Raw genomic sequence first — 24,693 nt, forward strand, 5'->3', positions numbered from 1 at the left:
ATTATTTTATTGATATTAAAATATTTATTAAAATTAATAAGTATTAAACTTAAATTTCTATACAAAACAACTAATTAAAAAAATCGTTAGCATCTTTTAAAATATTTCATTTCACATGTGTGTGTAAATTTAAAAACCCAAACAAAAACAAATTCCGAGTTTAATTTAGAAGGTTTTGTATATTCTAGAATAAATCCTTCTCTATCTGCGTTACGGCACTTGTCTAAAACGGTCGATCGCATTTTCTCTTTTCGCCAAACTTTTTACGATTGGCTAACACAATCAGTCACTCCATGACTGCTGCGTACAGTTTGGCGTAATGAAATAAGTTTAGCCGTATTTTTGTGATGGATTAGATCGATACTGATTAAAATGCATGCAAAGTGAAAGGCGAAGGAGTTTAGCTGAACAATTTCTATTTCTAAGACAACAGCTAATTTTATGCTGAATAGACTTAATTTAAGTCTTAAATTTACAAAACAAAAACTTATATAAATAAGAAGCATACAGAATAGAAATGTAAAATAAATTAATTATATCAAAATAAAATTAAATTTCAAGATCAAATTTTAATAATAAATTCTCGAGAAGTCTTTATTTGCGGCTGTCGTTAAAAAACTGGGTTAACTTTATCTTAAATTGACAAGAGATGATGGGTTTACGTTAAAGTTAGTTCACACGGTGTTCTGTTATTTGTTCTTTTGTTTTTATAGGTTAGACAAGTATTCATTGACCGTGTGTCTTGATATAGAGCAAATCAAGTTACAACCTGTCTTTTATAAATGGTAATAAAGTTTATAAAGTCAATTGACGTTCTATATTAAATAAAGGGCGTGTCGTCGAATGGTAGAAATCCTGATGTCGATGTTACAGTTTTAAAGGAATTATAGAAGTTTCAATATGGGTAAGTAGATTATTTTATATTGTTTAAACTAGGTTGAACTGTAACGTGGTATTACGTTCGTCTTGTGACTACTTATTTACTACTGGCTATGTCATTATGTTCGAGTATTTATATTACTAAATTGTAACAAGTTTTACCGTTTTATGATAAAGTATTTTTTAAAGATACGCTGATGTTTTATGTCAACATGTTGTTATTCTTATTAACCCTTAAATTTAAGGTTTGAATAATATTTTTTAAATTGGTCAAGTGCTTATCAATAATTATTTCAGTAACCTGATGTTATAAAAGTCAACAGGCTCTTGTGGAAAGTAGGTTGCTTTTGTTACGTTTAATTTGACTGGCTATTAAACAACGGCCTTTAGTTTTTTTGGGTTAGATGCCCACTTACCAATTATAATATCATGTTACCATCAATCACTAATAGCCAGTATAAATACTACTTTTTAACTAGCAAACACCATGATATTACCTATCGAAAGGATGTAGTTAAATCTCCTTAATGATTGACGTACCAAAACCATGCCTAAGTTAAAACAAAGGTTCGGTTTACGTATAAGTAAATGGGTTAATAACTAGGTATTGTTTGAACCCGATAAACCGAATCCAAACAAACTGGTTTGCTGAACCAATAATCACCATTGTATCTAAAACTGGACAAACAAAAAATCGAATCCAACTTGTTGGAAAAGTAAATAATGTGTCAGCAATGGTCAACATAGATTGATTTGTTATTTAGATAACTCACACTTATAATATGTCAAAAAAGCCCTTTACCATGACATATTTCGTGATTTACGTTTACTTTAAGACTAAAGTGTATTACTTCATTACGCTATACATATCTTTGATAATGACCTTAAAGATATGTTAATGTTATGCATAACTTAGGCTGATAAGATAAAGGGTTACCACGCTTTGCCAAACTATGTTAAAACTTATACATTTTAAATATAAAGTAAAGTTTCTGGTTTAAATAAAAATATTTTTAACCTATATTTATAAGTTTTTGTTGGTTTAGAATCTTATAATACCATACTTATTAAAATCAAAGCAAAACAACGTAACAAAAGGGGGTTTATATAATACGAACACTTTTCTTTTTATTGAGGCTAAGTGTTGCTTTTTACTACCAATTTTTTTCAATAATCTTATTGTTTGTGTGGAAATGGCGGCAGTTCAAAGAAAATCTGTATCTTTTCGGAAATCTCCCCGGCTGAAAGGCCCCGGCTGAAGGACTGTTAAAATACTGGACCAGAAAAGTTGACTTAAAAGTGAAGGGTCATTTGTTACTTATTTTACCCAAATACGGAGAGGATGTTTGCTCAAGATGTCGATGTGACCTTTTTACACTCAAACGGCCATTTGTTATTTCAAAGTACAAGTCTTTGAAATCAAATTAAACATAATTCAAAAACCTAGAAGTTTTTATACCAATATTATCAAAAATAACAAAAAAATCCCCAGTTGTGGTGCACAAAATTACATGTATTACAACAATATTACGTAAAACTTAGAAATAGATTGGCAAATGTTGAAGTAAAATAAGTAACCCCTATCGAACAGGGGGTTTAGTAAATAGGTCTAATAAACCCCCTTTATTATTATTTGATATTTAAACTTGAGTTAAAGCACTTGAAAAACCTATCAAGCTTTTATATAGTTGTTATTCTTACAGTTAAGTCCTCGTTGTTGAATATCTAAATCAATAATTTAAATTATATCAAGTGTTTAGGGGTGTGTTATAGGTAATATTTAAATTGGAAAGTCGAGTGCTGTAAAAACACAATGAAATTTGGTAAAGTATTTTATATTTGCTAAGTACGGGCATGCTTTTAGCTTTAATAAATATTAGGTTAAATTGTTTTTAAAAAGGCACAAATACGGGACTAAACAAAGCGCTAGTTGGGGCTATCGAGCAAAAATTACTTTTGGCCAACAGATCACATTTTTTGGGTAAAATAATATCATATACATTACAAACAGGATAAAAATACTTAAACTTAAAACCTGTTTGTTTCTGTTCAAATATCGGGCGCCCAAAACTTGACTGACTTTAAGAAAAAGGCTTGATTGGCCTTTACAAAATGCCCACTTGACATCTTAATGAACCTAACGTTTTCTTAACTGGCATAAAAATCCATAATTTTCAAAGTTTTAAAATCTTAAAGCGTATTAATGCGACTTTACAACTTAGTTAATGGCTGTTTGGCTAAATATTTTCTTTTAAAATTAAGATTTGTTTGTGGTTGCATTTAAATGTTTATCATTGTCTAAATACCTTACCGTATAAGGATCTAAAAAATTATTAGTTGCCAGTAAACTTTGGCCAAAACAGATTGCTTAGCCTGCGTAAGTGCAAAAGGTGATTTTTTAAAGCAGACAACATGTCTTAGTTGACGTCATAGACGTGCCTAATGAACCGGTAAAAGTTTACATTCGCGGGTCAAATTTCTTGGCAAGAATATCCTCATTTTAATTGGTTAAAAAGTGATGTATTTATATATCAACAAAATTCTTGAAGCAAATATTATGCATAATTTATAACATGCATAGTTGGCATCTGTAAGCGTGTTGTAAAACATTAATCATTATTGATTTTTTCTGTTTTAATATAAGAAATGCTATTGCATGTTATCAATTTGTGTTTGTGGAATACACAAATTGTTTACTGTATTATATTCCATCACATAGGGTTTAAAATATTCCCTCAGCAAATGCTGACTATATTATATTTTGTTTTGCCTTTTTTGTAAACATAATACCGATGTTTACCATTTGTAAGTCCTTGCCAAACCGACTTTGAGTCTAACAGAACAGTAGAGTACTGTTTTAAGAATATATTATACTAGTTTACAGTCTCTGGATGCCATGTCATAGCATAGGTAACCGATAGTCGTAAAGAATTTATGTTTTCTTGCCAAGTACTTGCTTAGTTAGATAGCATCGGAGAAAAAACATCAAATTCTCGCTGTATAAGATAGAGCCAAATTCCGTATAACCACTATAGCGTACAAGGCGGCAACCAACCAAGCTTAGCCTAAGCTGAGTTTAAATTTCGCAGCTACATCCGAATCTACTTGAGTCAGAGTGTAGCCTGTTTGTGTTAATGGCTGGGGTTTAATATTGAAATAGTTTTATTTGAGCGAAGATAAGAAGATTTTGAAAAAAAAATGTTATTTAAAAAGTTGATTTTTAAGAATATTGACAAATAAAATCGATTTTAATGTTGTAAATCCAATTAATCTACTCCATCTATCGATCTTGTCTTATGCGTATGAGGTGACACATTTATGTAGAAATGCTTTACATTTAATTGCATTTCTGTTTTTGATTTACCTTCAGTCAGCTAAAAAACCAATAAGCGGAACTCAAAGACTTTAAATGCATAAACAACAATGTTGCAAGATTGTAAATTAACCTTTGTATAACAACAGAGCTATAATTTTGTAGTAAGGTCAAAAGCTAAGAAGTAATTACAGTTTAGTAGTAGATTGCAAGTAGGTAATTTTATATGAAATTAAAGATCACTTTTCGGCATATGCTTAAGTGTTTGGGATGGTAAAAGTCAAATTGGGTTAACAACAACAGAATATGTTAAAATCAACATAGTTTCCTACTACATTTGCAAAATCGGTTTATACTACCGTTCAACCTTCAGTGCTGTACCTAGAGCATTATGTCGGGTCACGTGACAATGACGTAAGCAAAGATCGTCGATCCGATATTAATTCGAGCGATTACGAAGCCGCAAATATAAGGTAATTGCCGACACGACTTCGACATTTTCTGGCTTTGAAGCCTCGGATTTGAGCGGCAAATTACACGTTACGGCTTTTAAAAATGACAAAAAGCAACCGTTTTAAAGCTTAATAAGCAGCGTATGTGTTAAGTCGTGCAAGGTTATATTAATAATTAGCGGCAGGAGCAACTGCGGGTTAATTTTGAGCTGGCAAAAAAATCAAAATATTTTTAAACTGGTTGTTTTGGTTTTTATTTTTAGTTCGTTTTTTTCTTAGAAAGTTTGTTGTTTACAGAACCACTCGACTTTAGAACAGTTGGATGTAGCAATATTTCGGATTTAAGTTTATTTTTAGATGCATTTTAGGGCAATAAAACTAAAAAAAATGTTTTGAAACTAGTTCAAATTTTTGTGTTTTATTTTAAAACAAAGGTCGTAAATTTTTTTGCAAAACAAAACTTTTCATTTTTATGTCATTTTCCCAGCGTATAAAATTTATGACGTCATACGAAATGTAAGCTTCGCGCGCTAAGATAAAGTCAGTCATTTAGGGAAGTTTAAACCAGTAATTTTGCACCTTAAATCATGTAATTCAACGCGAACGACGTTTCAAATATCCTGGATTTTCACCTGAATTATTTCTTTGATGTTAAAACTGTTTTTAATATAAAGGCTTATTCTCTAAAACTTGTTAAAAATTTAAAATCAAAAAATTCCTCAAAAAATTAACAATCTGCGAAAAAATGTATTACGACATATTGAAATAAATGTTTGGTGAATAATTTAACTCCCAAGGGGTATAAGATGTCGGTTAGTAAGCCCTGTCGAGGATAGAAGCCTTATTAACACGATTTTTGCTTAAAATATTTGCCCCAAAGGTAGATCAATAATCGAATACCTCAATATTTATCGATAATATGCAAATGTAAAATTTTGTTTTTTAAATTGTCTTCTTGCAATATCGGATAGTAAAAATCCCTAACTGGCATCTTGTGTAACAATTCAAAGGTTGTAAATGTGACATTATCGATTTATTAGTCGTTTTCTCCAACTAATAAAACCTATTTCATTTGTCATTGTTCCTGTTTTGTCGGGATTGTGTTATTAAGTTGCTTGGACAAAATCAAAACAAAAGATTTAAAGTGATATATCTGGAATTAAATTACGAATTGAATGACTACTTTATGACACATCTGGCTTAAACATATCAACAGCCTTACGCAATTAATTGACAATTTTTTTTTACTAAGTATATTTCAAAAAAGAGAATAATATGTTTTTTTTTTAATTTTTAAGGTGCGTTACTTAAGACTTAAATTGTTTATATTAACAGCACTGGTAGCCAGTTAAACAAACTTGGCTTTTAAATAAACATGCTTACAATTTATTTTGGTTAATCTCCAATGCAAATATTTTAGTTTATAAGGAAACAGGAAACGATATTTAACAGGACAGGTTCTTTTTAAAACTTGTGCACAAATCAGGCTTGTCTTGAACGATAGGTGACAAAAACAACATGTAGGCTTCAGCTGTTTATAAACGCGCGATTACCTGGCACTTTCGTTCCATTACCAGTAGTCTTTGATCGTATTTAATTGCCGGGTTAAGAGAGATTGTCTCTTTTATAGGAGAAAAAGAAGAAGGGTGCGATGTCAATTGATAAACAAAGTGTTCCTACAAGTTATTTAGATTAAATGAATTGTCGAGACCAAATTAAAGCAATTGAACCTCGGGTTCTAACTAACATACGAACTTAAAGGATTAAATTACGAGGTTATTACATAAAGATGTTTCCTTAACGAGTTCTAAGTAGAAACTGGTTAAACTTGATATGATTAATTTGCATTTAAAATTGAGGCTTGGTTTTAATAACTGGTATTATCAAATTGCTTAAAAATTATGTGCTTTGACCGTTCAGTTAATAGCTATTTTAAAGGCATATTTGCTTAAGGGTGTTACGCCTAAATTAAAGTCAAATTTTAGATTCTTATCTTTCATTTTTTTTTCGTTTGGTCGTCTGTACAAAAAGGTAAGATTAGTTGAGGGCAATAGCAATTGTTTATAAGAAGATTTATAAGGGTTGTTAAAACAGGACGTAAGTTGTAAAAGTTTAGAAGCAAGGTGATTACAGAGTTTGGCAAAAATGACAAAGTCATACTTGAGAAAAATATCTGTTTATTTTAAATGAGGTAACTTTATATTAATAGAAATTCTGTGTCGTCAATGATGTGGTTTAGGCCAAAAAGCACACACTAAACATTGCTTGAAAATAATAACACATCTACTAGAGGTATTTTTCAAAACAGATATATTGAAGTATGTGGCCATATTTTGTGGTTTAGCTAAAGCGAAATAGTGTGTATATCTATAAGCAATGCCTTTCGATATGTCGTCAGTTCAATTATATTCACTGCCAGTCTTATATCTCTCTTGGGCTTACAACAATGTTTTTAAATTCAAGCTGAAGGATTTTGCATTTTGATTGACCAAATAATGGCATGGCCAGATTTCGAGAATATTTATTTTGAAAGCCCGGGGGTTTGGTTTATAAATAATTGAGTACTGACTGAGGAAAAGGAGTATTTAGTCTTTGCCCATACGCGGAAAAGCTCCTGGGACTGAGGGAAAATTATAATGTAATTTATACGAATTAACATGGACGTTCCACGTATGTTTATTGCACAATCAGAGTGTGCCATTTGTCATCTGCAAATTGTAAACTCGTTAAGTCTGATTAGCACGTCGTTGTATCGATTATTTGGCTTACTAAATGTAAGGGAATAAAGAAAATATAAAACAAATACGGTAGGGTAGGCAAAGATATTTAACATAATGTTTTTTTAATAAAATCTAGCAACTGAAAACAATTGAGATTCTAAATTAATTTAAATGATGTTTACTGGGTCATTATAAATCATTTCGTTCGCGCTTATAAAGTCATTGCTATCGTTCACTATAAAAAAAAACAATGCATTTTATTGAACACATCGTTCTTATAGAGTTGTTTAAACGACCTGATAAAAGCACAATAGAGTTACGGCGCTTCATTAGAATGGCTTTTGCATTATTTCGGCCGAGTAAAAAACCAGCAGGCGGTTTTTATTAAGTAGTTATTGCTCTGCTGGTAGCTCGTAGTTGTTTCATAGGAAAAATTGATGTGCTCGGCCGAGCGAAAATCGACTTAAATGCTTTGGTTAATGGTAGAAAAATAGCTTTTTTACAATTCAATTTAAATGGGAGAATTGAAAAGTAGGAGTAAATGGTAATGTGAAAAAAAGACTTAATAGATTTAGTTATTTGATTTATTGAATAGAAAGCCTTACTGCCTAATGGGTACCTAGAATAAGTAACTTAATACGGCCGTATGTTTTTAGGGCTTTCGCCATGATTTTGTGTTAGGTTAGTCTGTAAAGTTTAGTCTAAGTTAGTCTGTAAAGGCATTACTATATAAAAGAAAGTCCTAACTAGGCCTTTTATATCTTTGAAGTCGTTCTAATATTTAAAGACTTCGTTTCTCTTGTTTATTTTTCGCTTGTAGATGTCTAACTGCCCGGTAAACAACAGTTCAAAGACAGCAGTCAACAAAAAAGATTTCGTCCAACGATAACAAAGTTTATGGCGATGCGAAATGCTTTGGCAGGGCAAGTGGTAAGCAAAAGGCCTAACCAAGCATAGGCCAAGTGTTTTGAATAGGCTATATACGGACAGACGGAACCAGTTTCTTGTTTTGAAAGGCATTAGCCGTAGAGTTAAGAATTTGAGTCTTAATTTGCACGCGATCTTAAGTAAGATTTGAAGATAGCGTAGTTTGTTTTGTAGCCAATTTAGGCTAGGAGTAAATTGGATAATGCGGAAAGGGTTTAAAATTGATTGATTTCGCAAAAGCCGCAAAAGTTTTGTAAATTTATTCGACAGTAATAATATGTAAAACTATGTGATTTTAAAAACAATGATATTGCAATATTAGAAATAACTTAACAAAAATAGTTTTGCTTTTAAGAATTTTTAACAATCTTGTTTTGTTTTTAGATAACCAACGTTATATCACAACAAACAACTGTTTAAATTCATCTGTTATCAAATATGGCCGCTGTAACAGGTGACCGTGGATTGTATCGTAACTACCAGCAACAACAGCAACCACCACCAGCCTCAGCCTATCTAGCGCCAAGTCGCTACGAAAACTATAACCTTACTGATATAAACAAGTGCGTGAACTCATATTACGAAAACCAAGGTACATTTTATTCTGAAAACCCGCCACCTTACGCGGATAGCCCAGGCTATTACAGTGGGGTTGATACTCTGCCTACATTACCCGAGACACCGTCAGAAACGGACGAATTAAACGGATTTGGGAACGGGTTTGACAATAGACAGCATAGCCAGTACTACGGTGTTGCATCAGTACCTATAGAAGGGCAAGAAAGTATTGGATATTACAGCCCAGCAGACAACGGGGTATATTACTCAGCAAACGAAGAAGATTTAAACGGGCAATCGCAATACCTAAGATATTTACCTGTACAGAACGACCAGCAGAAAATGGGTAGTGGAAGCAGCGTCGCAAGTAGCTCAGAGTCTCAAAAACAAACTCAAAAACAGAAAAAGCAGCGAAGATCGAGCTCGAGTAGCGACAACGGGGGATTTGAGTCGGGCCCAACAAAACCGGTTCTGGGAGTGAAAGAAAAGCTGAGATGTTCGCTCGATAAGATAAGACCGTTTCGTTGGAACAGCTCCGATAAATTATCGAACAACGGATCGACCTCGAAGTCAAAAACGAAAAACAACAGACGGTAAGTCGACCTTTATTCAACAACAGACCAATATTGCTTTTATTTACTAAAAATCATCAGTAAAAACTTACTCTTTACCTTCTTTTAAGCTGCCTGTTAGTATTGTAGTTAAGTTTTAAAATTTAAAGGGTTTATATTTTTTGTTTTGTAGATACAGCGATTCTGGGGCTGCATTTTTGTCTGTCAATCTTACTGATAGCAACAAAAAGAAGCCAAACAGTCGCTCAGGAAGCGCATCAACTGACATAAATCGAACCCTAGACTCAAACATTTCTTCAAGCTCAAAAAAGGACAAACGGTCGTGGAAGGAAAGCCTAGTTAAGCCTTATCACTCCTCACGACAGAGTGATATTGAGAAACCAACCCCAAATAAAAACAGTCACGACTATGTAAATATAACTGCTATCAACCCTCGCCAATTTTTACACCCTCCCGCTTATAAAGGAAATGACCACCACACTACAAAAGTAGAGCGGGCACTGAATGACTATTATATAGCTTCACCCGCCAACTCAGATAATATGCCGCGTTCTGCAAGGCTGGTAGAAGGCAAAGACACTATAACAAGAGCTAAAGGCACTTGGAATATGCTGAAAACTCAGAAGCCTAAGCAAGTGCCTATTAAGGCATCAGAATCGTATTCGTCTTATGCTACTTTGTTAAGTGCAAGTTCGGATACTTTACAATCTTCGGATACAGTCACGGATAGGTCAAACGTAAGTACGGATAACGCGGACCCCTCGATTGAACCGCCGAAACTGGCACCCGTTTCTGGGCAATTACTTATGGATAAGGTAAGAAAAATTTAATGAAAACAATTTTAAATTAAACAAATTTTAATTTTAAAAGAAAAAATGTAGGCCAAACGTTGTTTTATTAACTTTGCCGCTTTATTGGGTTTATGAAAAGCCTGTTATTTACACAAGGCATTAAAATAGCTTTTGTATGGTATATTTACGACTAATGACTAATCCAATGGAATGCCTTTTAAAAAATATATTACTTTTTTACGGGGGGGGGGGGGGGTTCCTTTTTCAATTATGAGAAATTGCATTAAAATGGAATTAAAATTTTTTAATCTATTTCATGAATAATTGTAATATAAAAAAATGCTGATAAGGAAAAAATGGGTATTCAAAAATTGTAATCTTTAAAATAAGTTTAACAATTTCAATTTCCTATAAAAATTTATCATTATAGTCCTGGACATGGTATTTAATTTAAGGTCCCACTTCGGTATTTGGCCATAATTATAAGGAATTATAATTTTAGTAAGGCCAGTTATTTTAAATCCCTGTCAACCCATTCCCACGGCAATATAATAAAAAATTGAAAAAGAAACCCTATGGTCAGAAATCTATTTATAAACAGGAAATAATTTGTTTAAATATGCCACACTGTCCGAATTTTGAAGTTAAAAAAATTATTTTCCAATTTTGAAACCAATACCCGGCCTATATTTAAAATGCGCAAGTTATATTTAATTTAATTTGACCTGCGTATTTAATATATACTTTCGCGAACTACTTTTTAATAACAGCTTTTTAAAGTTAAATAGTAACCTACTCGCTTGGTCAAGTATGTTAATAATAACCTCAACTTTTTAGTTATTATCAATAAGTTAAATACTTGATTTTTTAAATCAAATGTTACTAGTCATTGTTAAAATATTTTACGTTTATACCAACCCTTCTTAACCTGCTTAAATTGGTATTTAAATTACCCTTTTTCCAAGAAGTTGGGTTATTTATTTGCCTAACTATTTTTTCCGGCTGTTTCGACATATGCGTTTAACTGTTTTTGATTGATAACTTTTTCGAAGTAACCCCCTTAATCGAAATTTACGAGTTTAAATTTCAAAGTACTTGGAATCCAATAATTCATCATTAAAATATAATTTTGTCAGGCTTGAGACATAGTTAATTTTTTCCGTTATAAACTATAGGGATTAAGGCATTCGTATAGGTACACCTACTTTATTACTTAAATTATGAAATTGTCAAGACAATGTCAGTCTTAACAAGAAACGCATTAGCCGGCCCAAAGTATCGCCTTATCTCATCACTGGTATTCGGAACATCCTTAAATTACTACGTAAGGCACATCTTAGGCTGTGTTCTACACGACTTTTAAGATATTTAGTCAATACCACGAACTTGTATCCAACACAACGTGGGCCATTATGCGGTGGTTTAACTTTGTTTTGGTCCTTGTATTTTGTAATGAAAATTGACATGCTTGCCTTTAGGCCAAGCGGTTTTTTCTGTCTGTAACAGTAAAATGCTTAGGATGAAAAACTAGGATTTTATATGCTGAGAAAGTTAGTAATGTACACAAGTTGATAAATACAGGATTTCAGTCGAAAAGGAACTGTGTTTTGTTTGTTTATGTGGGTAAGTCCGAAGTGGGTATTTAGTTGCTTGTAATTTCCCATCAATTAAGCACGATTGGCTAATGGAGATTTTTTTATAAACATCTTTTGTTAAGGCTGTAGATAATGCTGGAAAAGCTTTTAGCTTGATTTGGCAATGGTGAGATAAGGGTTATAAAAAGCAATTGTTTTTCAGGCCTAGTGTTTATATAATAAATTAAAAATATGACGTCAAGCGTTGTTTTTGTACCAAAAAAGATAAAAATCAGTTTGTTTCGCGCCCTGTTTTTTATCAACCATTACAGTATGGTTATGACGTCATAAAAGATCGTCTGAAATTCGAACGTCAATTTTATTTTCAAAACGTTTTACTGAAATTCTATTTTTAAGGCTTTATCACATTTGTTTATCTGGAATTGACATATTTGACGTAATAATACAAGTTTTGTTACCATTAAGCTTAGTATTTTTGCAAAAATAACGCGTTTTTTAACATATTTATCGAATTATCCTTAAACTTGTATTTTTTAACTTAGTTTTATTTTGGATTTGGGTTTTAGTAATTTAATTAACCTTGTCAGCTTAGGGTAAAATTTCTGCACGATATTGAATTACTGAAAACGAATAATCAATAAAAATATTCTAATCATGGTTTTAACGCATGGTCAAACGTGTTAGGAAAAAAATTAAATTAGAAAAAAACTAAAAAGTTATATTTATAAAAAATAAAAATTATAATTTATTTGCTAAATTTTTTAAATTAAATTAACGATTTTATTTTTATTTTTTTATTGAATTAATTTAAAATTTTTTTTTCACAGAATCGTGGAAATTTGATAGTTCGCCCGACTGCTTTTAAACCAGTTGTGACGTCACAAACACCCAACAAAACGTCACCACTCATGTTAGACAATAAATGGGAAGCCCTAAAATCCCAAGGTAAAAAAATTTTAAAATCAAGTTTTTGCTAGCAACACTGAAATTTGTTGTCACGAAGTTCTTAACACTTGCACTGAACCTTCATTTATAAATGCTGTTGTGAAATGTTTTGGCAACACTTTAAATATAGACCAAGTATTTCCTTCGCTTGTGATATTACAAGAATTTCATATCAGTTATAAAGCCCGGGCGTTGTGGTATTTATATTGTAAATATTGAGCCCATTACATGTTAAAACTGGTGTATTTTTACCCAGACTAAATTGATACACTTTATAATACTTTTTTATACGTAAAATATTACTTCTGGCCTATAGCCAAAAGTCAAAAGTTTTTAAGGCATGTATGAAACACTGTTTAAACAGTTCAAGTCCTTTTATTACATGCTTCGTGTAGTTACAATGCAATTTAAGTAACTGACTTGTATTATAAGGAATGCGGTTTTGTAAGACCCAAAGGTTTAATTAAAACAGCTAAAAATGCGATTTTTATTTCACAGAGGCCGGTGCTGGTAGGCTGTCTATAGAAAACAGTCATTTGAGTAAAGAAGACAGACAAAGCTGTATGTCAAGCGAGTCAAATAACTCAGATTCAGGTATAAAAATTGTGATTTTAAAACAAGTATTTTTCGTTAGAATACTGTAAACATTTAGTTTTTAATGGACAAGGCTAAAAATATAGGCTTTATAACCTTTTTAATTTACAAGTATTCAGTTTTTAAATATTTCTGAGCCATATAAGTTGTTATATAAAGAATTAAAATGTGTGAATTTTTACAGGGTAATAATTTTAAAACCTAAAATACTTAAATTTTTACGTAATTGAATGGTATAGCCCTAACCTAAGTAAGATTGATTGAAATATTACAATTTTTCGTTCGTAACTACATAAACAAAATTCTTTTTAAGTCAACTCAGGACTGAATTTTTTTAAATTAACGAAAACAAAAATGAGAGAATAACGTACTAAAAACCCGTGAGAACTTCTAACTTGTTTACTCAATAAAAGTTTCAATAGCACTTATACGATAAAAGGAATAGCAATTTAATAGTTTGTGCTATAGCTAAAAAAAATCAACAAATATATTGCCATTACATTTGTTTGTTTTTTTAGCATTTTTGATCGGTTAATGATATGTTATATAATTCAAATCAGACATATCCTTCCGTTAAGTCAAGTTTTGTGCTTCAGTCTGATATATGACTATGGCTTGACTGAAGCGCCGTAATGTCCTAAGGCATTTTTGATGTAAGAATAGATCGTTGAAGTTAACTGTGTACAATGCAATACGGTCTAATGACCGCACATAATAGCACCCCATTTCGGATATTTTATGCCAATTGAGTTAGTAGGAAACTGTATAATTGTGTGTATGTTTTTGGACGAGTTTTTTCCCATACCAATTTATGGATATTTTTGGCTTTATTTAAACACCTGCTGAAATAAATTCCCAGGCTTATTTTAGGATATATATGTTTAAAATCAACATAATTATTTAAATTTTGTGTTTTGTTTTACTTTGGCGCCAGCATTAGTACAAATTTCGCTCCATCAACCTTGTGAACAAAAAACAAAAATCATAAAACTGGAAAATGATGCTAATAAAAACATTTTCTGTTCCCATTTCGCTCTAACGACTTTCACTGTTTTTGTTGCCATTTAAAATTTTTTAACCACCACTATAATAATACCACAGCAACATAAATATTTTTTCAAGCCTTTAAACTGCTTAGAAATATCAATATCTATGTGAAAATGTCACATATAATATAACCAGGCTTTTATGTTTTCTATAGGTCGCCATTCAGTTACTAGTATAAGTGCAGGCCTGGGTAACAACGCAGGCAGCAGTTTCAGTTGTTCTGGGTCGGAGGGATACGAAAGTGCTAGAGTTTCTTCGTCTACTAACCATAGTGCTGTACAAGAAGGTGAACTGAATAGCTCGGCTGATAATAACAACAAGTATGTATTTTTGTATGTAAATACGATAGGCCATAGGCTATTAAATATTAGGTCTGGTTTAGACATAAAAAGTCTTATGTTATGCACTGCTTTTAAATAAAAACTATTGTGTGTTTTTCTAAGTAAATAAGCTGGCTTAAAAATAAGGCTTTTTTATGTTATTTTTTTGTTTAAAACCTAATTTGTGATCTCAGATTTTAATATTTTAGTAAATCAATACAAAGGGCATACAATTAATTAGAATGTTATCTAATGGACTCATGTTATATTAGCTTTTGTTTGGTTTCGAAAGCTAATTTAATTAGGATGTTATAAATTAAACCATGTCGACGTAAATTTAAATTCTTGAGTTGTTTACTTTAATTGAATAAAATTTTAATTAAGTCACGCGTAAAATGAAATATAAATTAGAAAGTTGAACAAAAAGTAAATAAACAGAAAAATCCCCGTAAAATTGAGTCATAAAAAATTTAAACAAAGTGTCACGCTTGGATGATTATTAAATCTAAATTGTGACGTCATTTTTAGAAGTCTAGGCTCCGATGACGTCATGCTAGAAAGCCTGGAAAGCCGAATGAAAGAAAAAGAAAGCGAGATTCGAATATTACGTCAGAGCTTCGAGGACAACGAAAAAACATTACACAAAGTAAGGAAAAATTTAATTTTTGTTTTTGGGTATAGAAATCATATTTGCCACACCACATGAGGTCGTGTGTTCAATTCCCACTGCTCTCATGCTCTAGCGCCCTTGCGTAAGGCGGTAAAAACGGTATAAGCTCCTGCTGAGCCAACACTTAATCAGCAGTATAATTATTGCAAAATTATATTCTATAATACCCCGAACTGCCACAGGCAACTCGAGGCTGGGCCGGGGTAATAGTTTTCGACCTTCCCACACCGAGGATAAAGATATATACAAAAAAAAAAAAAAAATATATATATATATATAGGTATATTATTTAAATTAAAAATCCCAATCAATATTATAAGTTCATTTAATTAAGATATCAGATTGCTGTAGGGATAATAGCCATATATAGTTGACAAACTAACAAATATCAGCATCAAGGTGACTTTAATTAATCAAATCAACCTGTTTTAAACACACCTTTGTATTACTATTACATTACTGGAACAAAATTTAAGTTCTTTTTTTTTTCAGAGGATAATGTTTTAATAACACGGATTTCAGATTAAGCTTTAACCCGTATTTGATTTGAAATGTGGTTTGGAAAATACGTTTCTTGGTTTTGAATTTTAAAATAAGCTGTAATTTTATTAAATTCTAGGTTTATGAAGATAGGCATCGAACAAGAGAAGCCGAATTTTTGGAAATAAAACAAAAATATTCGAACCAGTTAAAATCACAAGTAAGCCAAAACTTTTATAAATAAACGCATGTTGCAAAAATAATAACTACAAAGCATATCTGCAATAATGTTATTAAATGCATGTTTATTTTTACAAAAGTTCTGACCACAAAAAAATTTATTTTGCCCAATTTTAAAGCAATAAATATTAACTGATTTACAATAACTTTAAAAGCGATTTTTTTTGCAACTTTAAATTTGCTCTTTGATCTGAAGTGTTAACCCACAACAAAAACATTCTTTTTTTCTGATTGGTTAAGTAGCAATACTTTAAACTAACTACTGTCCATGTATTTACCCAGCATCGAAAATCGTTGCAATCTCAAACCAAACTCGAAGCTCAGTTTCGAATGCTGCAGGAAGACCAAAAACGCTTGATCCAGACCAACAAAGAGGTGAGCTATGACGTCACAAATGCTTTTGTGACGTCACGTGTTTGGCGGCGTGGCAATGTCACGGGTCAGTGCATGTACGTGGTCGTGTAATTTAACACCACGTCAGAGATTAAGCGATGGTATTTTGTTATGACGTTTATTTTCTTTTGTGCGCAAGCATGTTTTGATAATAAATAAGCTTGCATGTACAAAAATCAAAGCGAATAATTAGTAAACATTTCACAAAGTTCTTTATTTTAAGGTATTGGAATCAATTAAAATTGTGTTTTTTTAGCTTCAAGGTCGAATTCAGTCCATGAAAGACGAGATAGACCTTCAGTCAAGACAGCATGAAGATATTGCCGAACTGAAAGCTAGACTGGAAGAAAGCGAGGTCGAGCTTCAGCAGAAACACGGCGAAATTTCCCATCTTAAACGACAATTAAAAGACAGACAGGCAGAAAACTCGCAAAGGGCGAGCGAGGTCATTGCAATACGCGGTGAAAAACGCGACCTTTGCGTTCAGCTAGCGCACAGAGACAACGAAAATGCTGAACTCAACAAATTACTGAACGAACGCAATGTTGAAATTGCTGAGTTAGAACGTCGCCTGACAGGCGCGTCACGTGGTTCTGTATCGACCAATGGGAGCATAGGCTCGCCTGTCCATCGTGCAAACTACAGTAGCGACTCTTCTGTCTTCTACGAAAACCATCAACCACAATATCATCCCCAAACTTCGGTTAACGACTACTACCGCGATGACCAAAACTACCTTGCCCCGCCTTCGCCCCAAATCAAGTCCCGTGGCTTGACGTCATCAGCATCTACCATGACGTCATCGGAACGTGACGAGCTGTTGCGTAGACTACACGAGGCTGAGAGTAGGTCGATGTCGCAAGCCCAACAGTTTCAAAAGGAGAGAAGACAGTGGACAGAAGACAAAAACAAAGTCATCAGGTAAGCTTTGCTTATATCGTTTAAAAGAGGCCACTAATCACCATTACAGCCCTAATACTGTGTATTTTTTATTTACATAACCTTTATAGTTATGTGAAAGATGTTTTGTAAATATCACGTTAGGTGTAACATAACTATTCTATTTTTAGGTACCAAAAACAACTTCAAGTGAATTACGTTCAAGCTTACAAGCGCTCCAGCGTCCTCGAACGGGAGGTCAAAATGTTAACAGCTCAACTTCAAGCCTCCGGGTGCGAAGTCCCGCCGCTAATGCGACCGAGTCCAGGTCCGCAGGAGACCGAGCGCTCAAATTTATGCTATCCTATGGAAATCTAATATCGTATTTAAATGTTCCAACGGCGCTGACTTTTTATGTTTACCTCTTTTTGTTGATTCAAATAGATCATGATAATATTTGTATTTAAATCAGTTCATTTAAATTATACAAAAATCTTACTTTCTTTTTACTTTATCCCAATTTTCATTTCAATTTTGCTTGGTGATTGATTCCCTGATAATTTATGGAATGTAAATAATATTTTACTTAAGGTTATTTCGACCACTCAATCAAGGTGTTTTTACTTTATATCGATACAATCTGGTGTATTCATGCAATAAGGAAATATGTCTTCCACGATTTTTTATTTCCACGCATGTTTATTTTTTCTTTCATTTTTTTGCGATTTTAATAAATATGTGTCCTATATCAGGATATTCATTAAAAAATACGAGTTGTTGGTATGTTAAGAAGAACGTCTATAATGGCGAAGATAAATTATCAATTTTCTATAAAAATATAAAGAAATAAACAATAGGAAAATAACCAAAAGTTGCCAATGGCTATATTCTTTTAGAAAAGAAGTAAATTACCTACTGAATCATTCTTAAATTGAATTTTTTACCAAAAATTTGATGTCATATATGACCTGTATTCAAACTTCCTAAAGAATGGCATCCTATAATAGGGCACATTAATTCCACTGTAAAAAATTTACAATCATACAAAATATATTAAAAATATTAATTAAGAACGAGAAATCATGAATTTGAAGAGCTGGAAGAAGATTCACTCGGTAATCCAAACAACTTAACAGTCCCAGCATCTCTGCCATATTTGTCCTTATCATCACATGCATAAGCTAACAACTTATGTTTGGGGTGCCAAGCTATGGTAAAGGTAGGAGAATCACATGGCACCTAGGGTTGGAATAAGGACATAAAATAAAAAGGAAAAATCCAATTAAGTTTATAAAAAATTAATAAAAAAAAATTTCCCAAATTTAAATATAAGAAATTTCGAAAAAAGTTTAATAAAATTGGTAAATAGAAATAAAAATTATGGGTTTAAAAAAAAAAATTGATTAAAAAATTATATAAATTTTAGACTTTTATCGTTTTATTGTTGATATTACCTCATATATTTTTTCTCCACTTTCTACACAAGAAATATCGATAAAATGATCTTCTGATGCAGAAGCAAGCATCAAACCATCACAACTAAAACTTAAAGTTCTTATAGGCCAATCTAGTCTAGAAGTATTTCAAAATAAAATAAATTTAAAGCTCTAAAATCTTACATTTTGTTTAAAAAAATAACATTACCTTGAAAATGTCCTTACACAAACTAGTTCAGAAATATCCCATAAATTAACTAAAGCATCAGCACTGCCAGTTGCAAAATATTTTCCAGTTGAATCAAACTTTATGCAAATACAATTTGCGGTGTGACCGCATAAAGATTGAATCTGTTTTAAATCTGGATAACTAAAATATTTTTTGTTATAATTATTTGGCAATATTTATCAAGAAATATACTAAATAAACCGGCAGCGTGGTGTAGTGGTAAGAACACTTGCTACACCACCATGAGGTAGTGGGTTTAATCCCCACTGTTTTCAACATGCTGTAGTGTCCTTGAGTAAGGCGCTATAAACGGAGTAAACTCCTGCTGAGCCAGCAATTAATCAGCAGCATAATTACTGGGCAATTTAATCTATAATATCCCAAACTGCCACAGGCAACTCGAGACTGGGTCGGAGTAACTGATGTTACTCTATGTTTAGGTCGCGCATTCGACTTTCCCACATCGAGGATAAAAATATATACAAAAAAACAAGATAACTATAAAGATCTTGCCTATGAATTTGCACTGTACCCAATCCAGTTGTAAGAAAAAATAAATCGTTTGAATTATTCCATGATATTTCATTTACCTATAGTAACATATGTAAAAGTATTACAAAAAATATTTAATAGAATATTAAAAAAAAAATGTGAACAGCATTTACCTCCACTTTAAATTGTTCATGAGCACGAGCTTTAAAAGTTTTGGTGTCGATAAAAGTGACCAAATCTTCTTTATTTCCAACCGCAATACTCTGACCATTTGGGCTCCAACAAATGTTAATATTTTCCCCTTGTTTGGTCGTTTTAATGATATATTTAATTTATTGTTAGGTGTAGAAATAGGATTACTAAAGATTAGGTAAATATTTTATGTTTTACCCTTTGTGTTAATAGTTGATGAGCATTTTCCATTCCTTGCATCCCATATACGAACAGTTTTGTCCCCGGATGCAGTCGCAAATACATCAGATGCGGTCGGATGCCAACAAAGTTGATCTACGCTATCAGTGTGTCCTTTGCAAGTAAAATCTCTCGTCTTAAACCAAAATAAAAATACCTCTTAATTTATTTCAAAAAGCTTCACCACATGAGGTCCTGGGTTCGATCCCCATTGCTCTCATGCTGAAGTGCCCTTATTGCCCAGTAGGGTGCTTTAAAAAAGTGAACTCCTGCTGAGCCAGCACTTAATTAGCATCTTAATTAGGGGAAATTATAATCTATAATATCTCAAACTGCCAATAAGAATCCGAGCCTGGGGCAGGTAACTGATGTCACTCCATGTTTAGGTCAAGAAGTCGCCTTCTCATGTTGAGGACAAACATAATATAAAAAAGTATAACGTTAGTCTGTTAGTATAAGACTAAACTACTAAAATTTTGCTAAAGTAATATATAAAACATTTAATATTACTTAAACTTACCAATCTGTCTCGATCTAGGACGAACACGCTTGCAGTTTGGTCGTACGAACCCGACGCTAGTTTACGTCCATCTTTATTCCACGCTACAGAATGAACTTTAGACGTGTGCGGAGAATATTCTTTCGACTTACTGTTCTGCTTAAAATGCTGCTGCATTTGGTCGACAAAAATCGTCATTTTGAGGACTTAATATGGAAATTTTTTAATAAAAATGTGAACTTTTATTTTAAAAATATTTTGAAGCATGTGTTTTTAACCAACGAGAGTTATAACCTAATAACGACACTTTTTACCACGCCACTAAAGTTTAAAACTATTTTTTCAATTATATTGAAAAAATAAACTAACTTGCTACATTTTTTTTATTTTCCGATAAAATACAAAAAAGATAAAATCCTATTTACATAAATTACAATTTTCAAGTCTTTTAAATCAACAGTATTCCACCAACACCAAAATTTAAAAAGCAATTTGCATTTAAATATGATCAACACTCAAAATAATTGATTTGTTATACAATATAAATATTTGCTAGTGCTAGAAAGGTAAACTCAAACTTGAAGGTAGGACTAAGTGGAAGCTTGCTCAAATATTTGACTCGATTTGAGTTTTCCTTGATGACTGTGTTCTTCAGATGAGCTTTGAAGAACTTCGATATTTGATAAAAATGAAGCTTCATCACCAATGGGAAGATTTAAACTAAAAAATAATGAGTTTGATGTTTATACAGAAAAACAAAGTGTGCATAAACCGTTAGTTTAATTTTCTTTATCCATATTACAAAAAATTAATTCATAAAAGAATTTTGAAAAAAATTCGACTTAACAAAAAAGATAATAATCGCCCAATAATTAAGCTGCTGATTAAGTTTTGGCTCAGCAACAGTTCATATCATTAATAGCATCTTACTCAAGGAAGCTACAGCATAAGATCAGTGGAGGTCGAACCAAGGACCCTGTGTAGTGAAACCTTTTAACATTATCTTGTTTTGTGTATTTTTAAGATACACAACTGATGTTTATTAATTGAACCGACCAACAAATAGGCAGTAAAGTTTTAGAAAAATTACAAGTAAAAAATCTAGAAAAAATATATTTTCTTACCCAGAGACTTCATTAAATAGTTCATAAGGACTCAACACATCAGGTACACCTAGGTTGTTGAAAAATTTGGAAATATTTGTGCTGTCTCTTAATAAAAACTCTAAACCGTGAGGATGGGAGGGTTCTACTGACTGGCTAACATCAATCATCCATACCTAAGGAAAAAAAAGGTTTTAAATGGATTTAGAGTTTAGGAATAATTAAATTAATTTTTTAGTAATGCATATTACCCAATTTTTAAGGTAAAACAAAAAAGTTTGAATATTTTTAATATTTTTTCATTTATAACACTATTAATTTGCTGTTTATTTAATATATATATATATACCTTTGAGTCATGCCACAATAAATTAAATTCACTTAGGTCAGCATGTATAAGTTTACATTTATTGTACATCGTTTTCATCATATCAAGAACCTAAAAAAAAGTAAAAAAAAAAAAATTTTACTTTATTTTATGAGCATGACATTTTAAAATTGCGTGGACATAATTTGATACCCAAAAAACTTACCTGTAAGTAGGCTGATTTTTTCTGTGATGTTGACAAAATTGTTTCCTTCAATTTAGGAGCAGGTTGCTGATTTTCTCCAATAAATGACATCACCAAAACATGTTTTCGCAACAAAACAACCTCAGGACAACATATTCCGGCCTCCGTCATTCGAACCAAGTTGTGCATCTCTTTTTCTGCCCACATGTGGATAATCTTACGAGGATTTAATTTCTTAAATCGATCTTTGAAGCGATAGTCATCCTTGATGTATTTATCACGGGTTCGAAACTCGTTTAAGGTAGTTTTGTAAACCTAAAATTAATTTTAAAAAATTTATAATTTTAAAAAATCTAAAAATTTCAAACTTTTTAAATACACTAACTTACTTTAATAGCACATTCCTTCGGTATTTCTACGCACTTCATTACATTAACATTATTCCCATTATTCTGGGGTTGTGGGTCGATGTCACTTCCTGCTATATCACCCCCATCTGCGTGAATAACCACAGCCTCCTTTCCGATACTAATCACCCCATTTACGGAAGCTATAATTCCCCGATCAACAAATCGATGAAGAATTAATCTTGTCCGTTCGTCGACAGCATGTTCTGCAGTGTAGTGTTCTTTATTTTCGTGCAGCCGTTGACCCCTAAAAATATTCAAAACTTGTATATTCTGATTTGAAGCAAGGTTGTTATTCAATTTAAAAAAAGTGGTAAAACAGGGTAAGTGTTAAAGATGTCAAGTTTTTGGAAACAGTTATATTAAAAAAGAAAAAATATTGTTTTTCCCAAGTTGGTATTGGTTTTGTAAACATTTGAAATAATCCTTTACGTATTTGTTCAATATTAGTTTTAATATGAAAAGATTAAGGAAATTACAAAACAAACTTCTTACCTAATCAATGATTTACTGAACAAACACTTACAAAACCTAAAATAACACAACAGGATTGCTTATAGACGATGTGTATACCTTCTTTGTTCTGACATGGCATGTTTTCTTAAGCTGTTGAAAATCTTATTAGAAAGTTGTAAATCCATTCCTCTTGCATCTCCAGTGTTAAATTCGGGGGGTAAACCATCTTCCAGTTTGGCTGTGTTTTTCCTTCCGCAAATTTCGTGGTCGTGTTTTGTGACAACTTCTTTACCAAATATCACATAACCTAAAAAAAATTTACAATAAAAAATTAAAAAACTAAAAATTGAAAAAATTATTTATAATGATGGTTAAATTTCTTAAAACTTGTAACATTTTTAACACTATATACATAATTTAAATTAGGGTGTTATGTAAATAAAATAAAACACATGTAAATAGGTTGTAATTCAACTAAGTACAAGTGAATACATTGTAGGTAATAAATTATTTAAATCACAGCTACTGAAACAATTTTTAAGCCAACATGTAACATCTTACATTAAAGCAAATACAGAATATCATACAAGAATTTTATAATTAACCTTTTTTAAAAAATTCACATGTTATTTCATAAAAAAATAAATATTAAAAAAAATTATAAAATCACAAATAGAAAAAAATGAATAAAAAAGTTTAGTTGAACAAAAAAAAATACCTTTGTCATTGGATACATTTAACATATTTGAACTTGGATCAACATTTTCCACAAAATTTCCTTCTCCATCCTCCTCGAACTCATCATCTTCTTCATCATCGGATGCAAACATCTCATCAGTGCGATAATTGTTAAAAGATAACCTGACCTGAAAAAAAAATTATATTAATAAAAACAATTCACTAAAATCTAGTTAAAATATTTTTCACATTTTACTTTTGAATTTTTATTGACTTGATTTTCTTTCTTTGTAATATACTCGTTATATTCTTTGTCCATTTCAGCTTGTAGCATCTGAGCAAGGATAACGTCATCAGATGTATCAGGTAAGGTTACATTTGGTGAGGCAGATTCTTCTACAAAAAATAATTTACATTTAGCCCAAACCCATGACCCTATGGGTAGTCAACAAATTTTTTAACCCCTAAAATGTTTTTTTTTTACAGATGTTAAACAAAAAATAAATTATAATTTAAACTTTTACCTTTCATAGTTTCCAAAGTCGCACTTTTAATATTTTTAGCGTAAACTTTGTCTTCATCCAATTGTAACTGTGCTGCTAATTGTTCACTCATTAAATCTTCAAACGATGGAGTTATTTTCTTGTCCAACAAAATTGATCCCCACGGCGCTGAATTTACCATCGGGGTATTTGGGGGAGTCAAACAAGATCTGGGTTTTTGGGGGTCAATTATATCCTGAGGTTTTGAAACTGATAGTGTGGCCAATGTTGTAGCTTGCTCAAGTAATGTTCCAGTTGAAGTCGAAGCCATTTTAAATGGTATTTGAAAAAACCCAAAACTTACAAAATTTATCGTATGTCTTTGCTTTGCTCCTTAATCAGATAAAAATTTAACCTAACCTACCCCTATCCTAAATCCTGGCACAAACAGTGAGAATTAATATGAATACTAAAAGTCGAGTCTCCATTTGTTTATAATATAGTAGTTACATAGAAACGCGTTACATTACGAAACACATGTGATTTGAATTTGTTTTGATCGTGGGAGATTTATAATGCCGAGTGTGACGTCTTGTCGTCCACGATTGAGCAA

At 31.8% G+C, this 24,693-nt stretch overlaps 3 protein-coding genes across 5 annotated transcripts; 1 reads left to right on the plus strand and 2 right to left on the minus strand.

Annotated features, from left to right (window-relative positions):
- The first annotated feature begins 758 nt into the window (after window positions 1–758).
- On the plus strand, window positions 759–18,136 carry LOC145746123 (uncharacterized). Of its 3 annotated transcripts, XM_082564312.1 has the most exons (11): window positions 759–904; window positions 8,676–9,442; window positions 9,594–10,236; window positions 12,635–12,752; window positions 13,251–13,346; window positions 14,548–14,713; window positions 15,242–15,359; window positions 16,003–16,083; window positions 16,386–16,478; window positions 16,753–17,417; window positions 17,567–18,136. In XM_082564312.1, the coding sequence occupies exons 2-11, from the start codon at window positions 8,730–8,732 to the stop codon at window positions 17,751–17,753; spliced, it is 2,880 nt and encodes a 959-aa protein (XP_082420438.1). In that variant the 5' UTR covers window positions 759–904; window positions 8,676–8,729; the 3' UTR covers window positions 17,754–18,136. The 3 variants fall into 3 exon arrangements, with proteins under 3 accessions (XP_082420438.1, XP_082420440.1, XP_082420439.1); XM_082564314.1 differs by lacking the exon at window positions 16,386–16,478; XM_082564313.1 differs by lacking the exon at window positions 759–904 and having other exon boundaries at window positions 7,865–9,442.
- LOC145746125 (THO complex subunit 3-like) lies at window positions 18,052–20,711 on the minus strand. The gene is made up of 7 exons (XM_082564317.1): window positions 20,464–20,711; window positions 19,923–20,079; window positions 19,706–19,833; window positions 19,554–19,630; window positions 19,020–19,181; window positions 18,830–18,947; window positions 18,052–18,614 (listed from the first exon to the last, which is right to left on the minus strand). Exons 1-7 carry the CDS (start codon window positions 20,638–20,640, stop codon window positions 18,456–18,458), a joined length of 978 nt encoding a protein of 325 aa, XP_082420443.1. The 5' UTR covers window positions 20,641–20,711; the 3' UTR covers window positions 18,052–18,455.
- Window positions 20,712–20,799: 88 nt separating this feature from the next.
- On the minus strand, window positions 20,800–24,513 carry LOC145746124 (serine/threonine-protein kinase RIO3-like). The gene is made up of 9 exons (XM_082564315.1): window positions 24,123–24,513; window positions 23,855–23,994; window positions 23,639–23,786; window positions 23,038–23,227; window positions 22,447–22,711; window positions 22,079–22,372; window positions 21,895–21,984; window positions 21,567–21,721; window positions 20,800–21,162 (listed from the first exon to the last, which is right to left on the minus strand). Exons 1-9 carry the CDS (start codon window positions 24,409–24,411, stop codon window positions 21,033–21,035), a joined length of 1,701 nt encoding a protein of 566 aa, XP_082420441.1. The 5' UTR covers window positions 24,412–24,513; the 3' UTR covers window positions 20,800–21,032.
- Window positions 24,514–24,693: the final 180 nt, after the last annotated feature.

Source organism: Corella eumyota, chromosome 3 (genome assembly GCF_963082875.1).
Source record: "Corella eumyota chromosome 3, kaCorEumy4.1, whole genome shotgun sequence".
Classification (NCBI taxonomy): Eukaryota; Metazoa; Chordata; class Ascidiacea; order Phlebobranchia; family Corellidae; genus Corella; species Corella eumyota.